The sequence below is a fragment of the Rhipicephalus sanguineus genome, chromosome 6 (genome assembly GCF_013339695.2).
Source record: "Rhipicephalus sanguineus isolate Rsan-2018 chromosome 6, BIME_Rsan_1.4, whole genome shotgun sequence".
Classification (NCBI taxonomy): domain Eukaryota; kingdom Metazoa; phylum Arthropoda; class Arachnida; order Ixodida; family Ixodidae; genus Rhipicephalus; species Rhipicephalus sanguineus.
The window spans coordinates 149,708,839-149,721,055 of record NC_051181.1 but is presented as its reverse complement, the minus strand read 5'-3'; the positions used below and the strand labels follow the sequence as shown (position 1 = coordinate 149,721,055).

Below are 12,217 nucleotides of genomic sequence, written 5' to 3'. Positions count from 1 at the left end.
AGGATATAATCTGCTGTTCAAGCATTGGATAAGTGAAGTGTACCATGCGCACACTGGGGTGCTTTGTAAAGCTGCTTGTTTTTTCAACAGAACAGAATGCCTTAGTTATGACAAGCTCCACTTCAAGCTTTTAATTAGTCCTATCGTTTACTCACTCTAGCTAATCTCTTGGTATTGTCTAGGCAAAGTCCCACTTCCCCAGCCAGTTTCAACTTTCCCTCACTGCGAACGTCAATATCCAATGTGTTACAAGAGCATACACTCAGCCACAAATGTTTACGGATGAAACATTAACAAAGATGGCAAAGGAGTGTTAACCTGCACAGCTTCGTACCTCATCACTACAGCCATGACGAGATGTGCAAGTCTTGCATCTATATATCAGCTGTTAGAAATGGAAATATTCTGGTCAATGTGCTCACATCATAATGGATACGGGATGTGCATGCATGATCGTGAACAATTGCTCAATGGCTGGTGCAAGGTTACTGCTCGTTTTACACAAGGTGGCAGAAAAGCAGAGGCCTCAATTATTGCAGGAGAGTTAGTAAAAACTGCAGGGTTTCCCGATGCACACAGTGGATGTGGCTCCTGGTTCACAGCACTGTTGTAGGAAACTTTCTTATCATGCTGAAAATCTGTGTTATTGCCACTAACGCACTCAGAATAGAATTTCACTCGACTCGAACTTGCCTTTATCATTTTCTTGTGCCGCCTTTAGGATAGGGGCCGGAACAACCGGAATCGCCAGAACGAAAGCCTCAGAGATCAAGAGGCATTTAGCGCCTTTTCCGCTAAGGGAAGGACACATGCACCACTGCCAAGCCACAACAGCAGTAGAATATCAGTCAACTCGTAGATAAATTTTGGTAAGAACAGTTTTTTATTGTAGAGCTTTCGTGCTGCACATAGCCTATGAAGCCTGGTTGGCGTTGGGTCCCCTCCTGCGTCCGAAGGTGGCCACGGCGTTGACAAAGCGCCTGTTGTACTGGATGCGCCTCTTGGCACGGCCGGTCTTCTTCTTTTTCTTCTCCTGCTTCTCCACCTTCGGCGTCTGTCCCTTGACCTTTCCGGCACGAGCCAGGGAGCCGTGGACCTTGCCTGCAAGAGAATGCATATTTAGGAACCCGGTGCTACCATTTTCAGTGTACATCTACACAAAAACAAGTTACAACTGTACTAAAAGCAGCTGTGTGCTCCAAGAGAAGTGAACACTCTAATGTCGGCACTGTCATACATACAACAAAGCAGAAATAAAAAAAAGGGCACCGCTACCACTAATGAAACAATGAAATGACTGGACAAAGTAAAAGCTAAGAGTCTCACAATAAAAACAAAAAGCTGGAAGCAGCCTAACATGTAATAATGGTGTGTCTGCAACATGAGTTGCACTTTTGTTTTTTGCAAGATCAAGATACTTCGGAAAAAAATCTACAAGCTGAATATTGCAACATATTGTTCAAGCAACATAGCTGTGGAATGCGTGCAAAAGCTTCAGTTACGTCAATCATGAAAGAGCATTAGATCTGAAGCACGCCTGGAACCAGCTTCAACAGCACTTTTTATATTGCTGCGTCACCTACCGTGACGCGGTGTCGAGGCTATCGGCTGCGGCCTCCGCGATTAGATCCAACAACAGCGTGTTATCTAAACGCGCAGTTGCTAATTGTCGAGGCCACCGCCGATAGCCTCAACACCCAGCGCATCACAGTAGGTGATGCAGCAATGCAGTTTTCAGTCGCTCTGTCACACGCTGCAGATCCTGCAAACTTTTGCGGCCGACAGTACACCAATGGAAAGCCCACTGGTTAAATATTATCAAAATGGTTCGATAAAATTTATAACAGAATAGTTTGCAATGCGCATAGATCACAGTATAAAGATGCTTCTACCACTTTAAATTATAAAGGGCATTGGACACGTTCAATGTGCTTTGAGCAAGCAAGGAAAATTGAGACTGCAGAACTACAATCATGTTAACAAAAGTAAACCCTAGGACCGGCAAGACAAAGGCAAAGTTAGTCATAATATCCCCAGCTTTCTTTGTTTTACAGTGTTCAATCTCTCACACAACTGTGCCATGGAACAAATGAAAATTGCTTACGTTAGAATAGAATCTGTTTCTCTAATTGTAGTGTTGCAATGTGAAAGAGTCTATGGCGTTTATGTGTGAAACACATAGTAGGGGGAGGGGGGATGCTGGAACATTTAGACTATACGGGGTTGTATAACATGCACGTGCACAGGTGCTCTTGCGGCTCACCTCACTAGCACGTAGCAGGGAAAAAAACATCACTAACGGGAAAGTGTGCAACATCCCAACGCTAGTCATATCAGATGGTGATGTGGGTGGACCAAATGCTGGCTCAAGTGTGAAACCTGCCGTCCGGATGACACCGCTACCTTTTTGCAAACATCACTGAAGGGGCCACCCTGAGTGACCTCCACTATCTACAAAAAATCGCCCCTAGACCCATTTCTCTTGCAGCACGACAGTGCTGCCAAGCGGCAGCTTTTGAGGCTCACACACTGCAGGGTGCTTCTATTAGCATGGCCTCGGCTTAAAAGGGATTGTCTGAAAATACAGCTGCCGGATCACTTGGTTGAACGTGACCAAGCTGACAAGCTTGTTTTATGGTTTTAACACATTTTAGAGTTTCAGATGCACAAGAAGTTAAGCTTACCTCCTACCAGGGGCACAACGGCGTTGACGAGGGCGCCGTCGGTCAAGCAGGCAGACAACAGGTCCCCATCGTTCAGTGGCTTGCCTCCCTCAGCGTATAGCCGCTGGTCCTCGGGCACAATACCCTCAGTTGTGTGAAGGTAGCTCTGCAGAGGAGTAAACGAAAAGGGCTTCAGTGCACTGACCATCATGAAAAGTAGCGGGAAAACAGTGGAAAAAAGAGCAACAGCAATCTACAGCAAGCCTTATGTCCATGTGATGCACTGCCATGTTTCATCCTTGGTACATCTAAAGCTGGTTCCACTTCTGTGATGTTTTATAAATGAAAATTACAAAAAAAAAACTTACCAAAGTGTGCTCACTAAGCTAGTTCTCATTAATCAAAAGGCTGATGATGACAATTTGTATTGCAATCCCATTTGAAAAGGGCCGGCAACAAAGTCAGCCAGCCCACTTGATCTAATCAGGGTTTACTACAGCTATCCCGGTCTAACCATCTGCTTATCTATTTTCCCCGTTTTCGTGCAACAAACCCTTAATCCATACATTGTACAGTTACACAGGGTGCAACAATTGCAATTTGTTGCTTTCAAGTGTGCCATTTTCTCCATTTCAGGGTAATGACGTTTTCGTGGGCATTCAGGAGTACTACTCTCTGCTGTGTCGTATGTTGACTTTAGTTCACGCAGTGGATTAGAGAAATCCCTTTGTAGGCCCTTTGCACTCTTTCGTACTTCCAGCGGCTTGCACACACAACATTTGGGCGCAATATTTAGTTTCTGTATTCCCAGCTACTGGTCACTACCACGCGACAGAAACGATCGTCAAGACCCAACCGGTTGTTTTTGCACAAGCAGGCGTACCGTCGCCATATGTAACACGGTACGTGCGTGTTTTCTACGCAAGCAGACAGTACTACTATCATAGGCAACAAGTTTTCTTACCTTGAGGAAGGCAACGGTCTCGTCGCCGGTCACCTCAACGGCGTGACTCTCCTGGCATTGGATGATTATCTTCATTTTGATATCTGCACAATAAAAGATATACGCACGATAAAGAAAGCTGATCACTTGCCGGCAGATACATGGGTGTCTCTCTCAACTGTTCACAGTATACTGGACGAACACCGACTAAACTAGCGCATTATTAGCACCGAAGGTAGCAAGCTAGTCAAGAGAAACAAAAGGTTATCTTTATAATTCGAGTCGACACAAGCCACATTACTACGCGCTCATGTGACAGCGACTAGCGGCAGCAGGGAGTTTAGCAATCGTAAGATGCGCCACACACGCCGCGAAAAGATGCCAGCGGTACATGGCTAACCAACTGTCAAAACTCAGCGCCCTTGGCTTCAATAAAAAAAGGCGTGCGTTGGCAAAATCAAGAAGCGACAAGAAACCGGTGGATACGCTACCAAACCATGCCGCCCCGCGATAAGCCTAACACACCAACCGCAACATCAGCGAAATTACTCGACAACAAATTCACGGACATACAGCACTGTGGTGCTACGACAGGGCACGATGTGTCATAACGTATTTCACTAAGTCTGCCAACTATTCGGGACGTTATTTGAGCATTTAATCGCAACATACCTGGTGTTAGCGACGAAGTTCGTCAGATCGCCAGCGTGAATGAAGCGTAAAAGGTGGCGCCACGTGTTTTCAGAGCGCGCTACAATCAGCAGTTGCACATTTGCGAGTGTCGTCAAATTTAGCGAAATGCAACTACATTAGCACAGCTAGATAATGAGTCATATGTAGTATTAAACTTTCGCGACATTTTCTACATATTTTTGGTGCTTTAAAGTTGTTTCGGGATGGCCTATAAGTAGTTTTTATAGCAGTTATACGTGGCTTCCGAGACTACAACGTGCCTCAACTTAAGACACCACAGTCTCGGAGGTTATGCATGTAGCCTACAAAAGTTCGGGTTTGTGCTTAGAGAAAGGCACGCGAGCCCGCACGTGCAGTTGCCTCCCCTATCTATGAGCTGTTAATGCGGTAAGTGGACGAGAAAAATATTTTAGGATATATGGTCGTGACGCGCATTTCTGTAAGAGAACCTTTGAAAAGTATCGCGATTTTCCAGCGCTTTTGATTGTTCCCTGTAGGTAGCGCTAGGTGAAAAATTTTCTCTGTAGCGATGAAAATGATATACATTTCCGAATTTTCCTTTGTTTTGCTGTGATCCAAGGTCACAAAAACAACTGAAGAGTGTAACCGATAAGTTACACTCTGTGGCGAAAACTCAGCGCTTTTAACAGCATTCTGTTAACACGACAGTTGACTAAATATTGGCTAATTTGCATTCGTCCTACAGCAAGAAAATTTAGCACTCTGACTCCAACATTTTTTGAAGGAATGTTGGGAGCAGGGGCGTAGCCAAAGGGGGGGGGGGGGGTTCAACCCCCCCACACGAAATTTTTGTTTTGCTTGCGTATATATACACGCACACTTACAAACGCACGCACGAACATACATAAAGTATGGTTGAACCCCCCCCTCCCCCCCCCTCGAAAAAAATGTGTGGCTACACCCCTGGTTGGGAGGCACAGCATCTGGGCTACCTGGATACCTTTTTGTAAAGACGACTACAACGCGAAAAATAAAAGTAGAGCTGCAAGATTTCAAACCACAGGCGGAGCATGACGCTCACTCCGAACTTTGCAAAATGTCGTTTGTCATATCAAAGATATAACTCGGGAGCCAACCATCAGATTACTGAAAAGCTTCGCACATATGACATATCGCTTCATAACTAAGTTGAATGAGGTTTTAGCTGTAATGTCACAGCAAACAACATTTCTTTAGGGTGAATAGTCTTGCCGCAAAACGATAATTTTCTTCCTGACGGCAATCAAAACATTCGAAATCGCATAGTGAGCTTTATGTGTGACAGGGTACAATACGTCTAAAATGTGGAGCGCGTGTCGCCTTACTGGGACCACAATCTCATAAACGGGCTAAAATTCAAGCTTGCTGATTAATTACACATTAACGTTTTTTTTCCCGTTCCGTGACGGTACGCGTGGAAGCACGTGGCATTGGAGAACGAAGCACGACGTCTATGCTTTAAGTATAGTTTTGTGAAAACTATTCGCATTCGCAAATATGAGTGCGGCATAAATGGGGGAAATAGAAAATATTTAAAGGCTGCTCGAAAAAACAAGATCTGTAGGAATTAGGCTGTCATTCACACGTATGTGTTTCCTTTTTTTTCTGTAATATGGGACATTTTGAAGCACCGAACAGACTTTCAGACTTAAAAAACAAAGAAACATTGGACAAGGGTTCTGCCATAAAGAAACATTGGTCGCTATCACTTACTTGTGGAGGCTGTCAAGATTTTTCAGCTTCTTCAAGGGCGGGAATCGGCTGGTATCGGCAGTCAGCGTGCTACTGAGGTCCCGTGAATGGTTCACGTTTTTATTTTGGGCGCGAGGCCCACCACTGGAGACGCTGGCGCTGCAATCGCTGTGACGTGCAGGGTTGGATCACGTGATCTCACCTCGCTCTGGCGAAGGGAAGCCAATGGTTGAATGAGTCATAGGCGTATCTACGGAGGGGGGGGGGGGGGCAAGGGGGGCGGAGCCCCCTACACTTTCGACAGTGGTCACTGTCGGCTGCACACTGGGAAATCATGACCTGAGGCGAACTTTTACTTCTACACAGCAATCACTTAATTATATAATGAAATTTGTCCTGCGCTTCTGCTGTGGAGAATGTTTCTAGTGTCTCACGACCACGCACTGTATGTTCTCTGCGGTGCAGGCCGCCTATGGGACGCTTTGCGCTGCAGCATTACAGAGAAGGCTAAGTAGGGGCTCTTAACGTTAGAGCACTATGTCATGATTTTATTCTGCTCTGCCTGGCCTGAAATTTGCATAATCGATGACGCAAATATGGAAAGAAACCAGTAAACGTTTTATGGACCGATCAAACACTCTTCCTGTTCCAGGAAATTAATTTTCTTTCATAGGAAAGGGATCAGTGGCGGATCTAGGGGGGGGGGGTATAGGGCGATCGCCCCCCCCCCCCCCCCGGCATATTTCTCAGCACGCGGAATTTTTTAGGCCGCTGCGGCGAGAAATGTACCCATCACTTCTACCCGTACCGCATTCTACGCACCATCAGACAAAACCAGTGTTGTAGGCGTTACTGAAAAAAAGTAACTAAATACGTTACCCGTTACACTATAAAAAAAGGAACGCGTTACCGCCCTACGTTACCTACAAAAAAATGTAACGCGTTACCGTTACCGAAAAAAAGTAACGGACGTTACCTCTGCCGTTACTCCGCAATCATAAATTATAATCAATGTGTCTTTGCTGCACGAACCCACAATAGCAATAATTTAAATCTGAAATTTGTTTCACATAAAACTTCTAACCCAGACAACGAATATACCCAAAATTCTGATCTAATGAGTATTACTTGCACAAATGTACCGGACCTCAGCAATGGTATAGGGGCTTAAAGTTGCCTTTAGAGTTACGTGTGATGGCTTCTGACTCTGACACATGGTGAAGCCGTTTTTGTCAATGTGACATTATACAGAATATGAGAGTCAATCATCAACGCTATTCGCAAAGAAAGCATCAATGAAATCTCAAGAAATTTACAATAATTCTGATGGTGTGCTTCTGCTAGCAAAATAAATGCGCGAATTTTGTAGTAATAAAGAAATGCTTAAACGGGCTAGTTACGTAAAAAAATATCTGTGCATAAACATTTTTTTGTTCACTTTAACCTGTATATTTACCGCAAAAATTGCGAGCGTTTATGTGAGTGTGTTCAAGATCAGCCTCACTCGCTCAGGAGTTCAATAACCAGAAACTTCGCTGCAGTTGCAGATAGAAAAAGCAAAATTTATTTTTTAAAACAAAGTTGATAGGCCTTATCAACCTTGTAGCTACTATAAAACGTCGCATATTCAGACATTTTTCAAAAACAGTTTCCTTAGCTCTACAAGTTTCAAACAATGTTACTTTACTCTTTGTTGCGTATACATTTCATACACAAAATATCTTCTTTGTAACGATAATATTTCTGTTTACAACGTCGTGAACTTTCGAGAACGACAGGTAATGAAATTGGTCCCTCCGGATTGAATGTGTTTGATATTTTTCCCTCGTAAATTATGCAGTTAATAAGGAAATTAAGTTCCTTTTCGGGCTACTGGCATGGGACATGCATAAATATAAAATACTCAATTAAACTTAAAATATTTGTTTTCGAATCCGTGTCGATCTCTCGTGGAATCACCCGTTTGGAATAACCGCGGTTAAGGCTGTTCGTGTGACAGCGGTATTAAGGTAGTGAGTAAAAAAAAAAAGATTTTTTTGCTTTACAAGAAAAAGTTCTACGTTTCGCGTCCCGCTCGCACTCTTTTTCAGGGTTTTCTTCCAGCCGGGGGTCACGCCAATAGACCTCTACCAGCCTACGTCACTCACTCCCCGTGCGTCAGGTCACGTGACCTCTCGGCGCACGTGCAACCGCGGGTGGTTGGCAAAACATTCCCGCTGCCGGCTCAGCGTAGTACAGTCGCACGGTGTTTGGCGCACGTTTTTTTTTTTTCTTTGGAACCTTTTTCTGAATCTTTCGGTTCCAAGATTATTTGTGGTATGTGTCAAAGAACATATAAATGTGTCGTGGACTGTGTGACGAAAAATTTGCCACGCTGCTGGCTGTTTAACTTGGAGAAGTGAACCCACGTGGTGGTTTGTGCAAGGCACAGCGGCATCGTCTTCGAAAATGTGCCGCGTTTACTGTGGCGTGTAGTGTGCGTTGAAAGGCAGCGACGATATCGGTTCACATTTGCGGACGTTGAAACTGACAATATTGTGTGGTGTGTGTTGTGTGAATAACGATGCATCTTGTTTGCGAAAACATCGGCACGCGTTGTTTCTAACAGGGCAATTTGCAGTGACCGGTTGTCGACGGAACATCAGGATTGGACATTTTATTTGACGCGATGATCTGCGAGTGCGTACATCTCAGTGTTTCTGCTGCGTGCACAAAAAAAAAAAGAAAAAAGAAAGGGCATGGTGTCCGTGCTGAAAGGTGAGACTACGCATGAGCTACCAGCGTGTTTTAGCATTGCGGAACATGCACGTACGGTTTACCATGGCGAATATCCAGAACCATACGCGTATCGCCTTTTATTGGAGATATACGTCATAATGGAAGCAGTGGAGATTCTTGTTTGTCATATTCTAGTTAGCTTATCTTTACGGCTCGATATTTATGAAGTGACATTCCGAGTTTGTGTACCAAGTCTAAAGGAGAGGAGCAAGTATGGAAACACGTTGTAGGCATCAGATACAGCGACGTAACCGCGCAAGAGAATATTTATAATTAAATTATTGGTGTTCAACATCTCTAAACTGCTCAGTGGATTATGAGGAACGCGGTAGGGGATAACTTCGCTTTAATTTTCACGGGGATTTGTTAACCGAACGCAGGCTAATGCGTGTTTCCTTCGTTTTTTTTCTTTGATTCATCTCTGATCAGAATTTTGCGCCGTGAGTGAGAATCGAATCCGTGACCTCGCGCACAGTAGCCGCCAATGCTGTACATCGTTTAAAACTGCAGTGCAGATTCCGCGACGGACATTCATGCCATGCTAATGTTTCTCCAAACACCAGTCGCCGTGAAAATGTACAACGTTCGCTTCCGAGGAGCATAAGATTTTTTTATGGCTGTCATCCCCGACGAGCAAATCATATGTTGAACTAACAGAATCGTTCATTACAGGCAGTAAAGCGGGGGACAGACGGGTCCGATTTTCCATGCGATCCGACGGCCGACGCCGCGGTGGGGGAGAGGGAATGGTGGCTGTACGATGCTATGAAATGTCACCATTCCGGTTTCCAATCCGCCGTGTCGGACGTCGAATCGCATGAAAAATCGTACCGTCTGTCTCGCCCTTAACTCTTCCTTCTAACAGCTGTGAGTTCAGAAAACAGCAATTTGCAAAAACTTCTATCGAAGTAAAGCAGACACACGCAGCGCTGCTATGCAGAGAGATCCCGCCGGCGGAACTTTCTTGCCAACCAGCACCTGCTCCGAAGGCGGGACTTGGGGGCGGGACACTGCCAGTGACGTCACACTGTTTGCAAACAGGGAGAGGTCTATTCTCCACAATAAGGCAGACTCTTGATCGGCAGCGCACCTGTAGACCGGTTGACGTTACCGGCTGTCGCCTGGATCGGCCAGAATTCCACAGAAAGCCGCTTAAGTCGACGACGTGGGAGTTGAATTCGATGCGGTGGTCGTTTACCATGCTATGCTCAGCGAGTGTACTCCTTTGTCACGCGAACTTGCGGGCATCGTTTTTATGTTGTCGCAGCCTTTCGGGGGAGTTCTTTGTTTCCCCCACGTACAAAATTTCACGACCAGCACGTGGGATGGGTAAACCAGCCCCTGCGCTTTCTCTTCGGCCGGCCTGTCATTTGGGCACGAAAAGGCGCAGGTGCCAGCAATCCACCTGCTACATCCACTTCCACGAGAAGCATGTCCGTACAGTTTCTCATGGCGAATTATGCGGCTTTCATCAAGCTTTGTGTGGCGATGGCCAAAACCTCCACACAAGGAGTCGGCGCGTCTTAAGAAATTGGTCCCAACAATTTCCACAAAAAAGAAAAGCGATTCCGCCCGCGCTTTCTTGGTCAATGCCTGGCAGGCCGACAGCAGTCCGACGCTGCGGGGCGAGCTCTGTGAAGACTGCACCCCCAGGATGAAAAAGTAACGAGTAACGTGACACCACAATTTACCGAAAAATGTTAACGTAAGTACGTTATCCGTTACAGTTTCTAAATTGTAACGAGTACGTTACTAAGTTACCGAAAAAAGTAACTCGTTACCGGTAACGCCGTTACTTGTAACGCGTTACCGCCAACACTGGACAAAACTGGAATGTGTTTGAATGATCGCTCGCTTGAGCGTGCCAACAACGGGCACTGCACAGTCCTTTATGCGCGGGGACTTCTTCGGGAAAGTCGTTCATGGGACCACCTCCATCCCAAGACAACAAGACAAAGAAGTACCTCCCTCCCGGAAATCTTCCTTTTCTGGAAAGCGGATTCCGCATCCACATGTCGAACATGAAGGGTATTCTCTCGCATACAGTGTGCAGCACTCAACAATGCAGGCTTTCAACGAAGGCTCACCAGCTGTCGACTAATCCCCTCTATGACGTTGTAAATATGCGTGCCTCCCCCCCCCCCCCCCCCCGAAAAAAAGAATGCCCTGCTGTGGCAGTGACGTCTTCCTTCGTACGCCCGCATCACGTCGTTATAGCGCCGCTAGTCTGACGGGCTCGCCTCGCCCTTTCCCGGGTGGTCCCATACGTTCTTCCGCTTCGGGGCGTCGTGTGGAGACTGTTACTTTATTGGACAAATGAAGTGAACAATATTTTTCCTAACAATCGTCCGAAAGACATAGCCGGACTTCGGCCCGCTGGAAGAGGCATCCGCTACCAATATGCAATCAAGCAAACATCTCTTTACTTTTTATCTCCCAACGTCGCCGTACGTCTTTCTCACTGCTGCCCCGAAGGCTCCTGGCCGGAAGGCGACTCATGACAGTGCTCAATGAGGCCTTTCGGCAAAGCTTGACCACGGCCGCTACATAAAAAATGTAGCGGCCGTGGCTTGACACTCGATCGTCCCACTCGATACATCCAGTGGAGGTTAAATGACCTTGGAAGGACATTTTTCGAAGTGAGCATTGCCTTGTTGAGTGTGACGATAAAAGCCCGAATTGATCGTCGTCACGCTCCCGAGAGTAGAAGGGAGATTTTATTGTGACCCGAGAAGCGGGGGACATTCAGGAAAAAAAAAAACAAAAAGAAAAACAGTATATCAATAGGACGAAACAGTGTGCCTATAGGAGGTCCGTCCTTTTGAATTTTCAATTGGTAGAGCATTCCAATGCTTTGTTTGAGGAAGGGTTATATGCCCTCACGAGCTGCGAAGTAAGGTCTGTATTTTTTTTTCTACGAAAGAGCAGACAATTGTGAAATGGGGAAAGGAGAATCTCATCGCCGTGCTTTCTCTCTCCACATATCTTTGCCCTTTTCTGCTTCATTTTCAACGAAGGCTTCTTGGATTATCCAATGTAATAGGCGCGAAGACGACGACAAACGAGAAGAGAGAGACACACAATCACAGGTCGGCACTGCGGACAATGTTTATGAAAGGCTTCTTGGGCACAGTCAAACCCCCCTCTGGGCTGCTGTAAATATGCGTGACCATCCTCCCCTCCGTCCAATGACCGCCGTGAATTGGATGGATGGATGGATGCTATGAGCGTCCCCTTTAAAACGGGGCGGTGACATGTCTGCCACCAGGCTCGAAGGCGAAAAAAAAAGAAAGAAGAAAAAAAACTTCCTTGTTTCATGTTGTCCTAATGCCTTATCTACATTGATTAAATCTATGTTATTATACCAAAAAATATAAATTCACGGTCCGTCTCTCTGCCTCTTAAGGCAGAATGACCTTTTCTTTTCCCCAATTATTTATTTTTGTAC

General features: G+C 45.7%; 1 protein-coding gene across 1 annotated transcript; it reads right to left on the bottom strand.

The window, feature by feature from the left end:
* Positions 1 to 864: 864 nt before the first annotated feature.
* On the bottom strand, positions 865 to 4,405 carry LOC119396757 (FAU ubiquitin-like and ribosomal protein S30). The gene is made up of 4 exons (XM_037664064.2): positions 4,279 to 4,405; positions 3,628 to 3,710; positions 2,685 to 2,829; positions 865 to 1,101 (listed from the first exon to the last, which is right to left on the bottom strand). The coding sequence occupies exons 2-4, from the start codon at positions 3,700 to 3,702 to the stop codon at positions 914 to 916; spliced, it is 408 nt and encodes a 135-aa protein (XP_037519992.1). The 5' UTR covers positions 3,703 to 3,710; positions 4,279 to 4,405; the 3' UTR covers positions 865 to 913.
* Positions 4,406 to 12,217: the final 7,812 nt, after the last annotated feature.

What these genes read in the sequence shown, in the direction of transcription:
- LOC119396757 (XM_037664064.2), bottom strand. Translation starts at nt 3,702, where the DNA reads ATGAAGATAATCATCCAATGCCAGGAGAGTCACGCCGTTGAGGTGACC. An exon ending in AGACCGTTGCCTTCCTCAAG is followed by an intron (nt 2,830 to 3,627) that starts GTAAGAAAACTT and finishes ACTCCTCTGCAG; the next exon opens with AGCTACCTTCACACAACTGA. An exon ending in CGTTGTGCCCCTGGTAGGAG is followed by an intron (nt 1,102 to 2,684) that starts GTAAGCTTAACT and finishes ATTCTCTTGCAG; the next exon opens with GCAAGGTCCACGGCTCCCTG.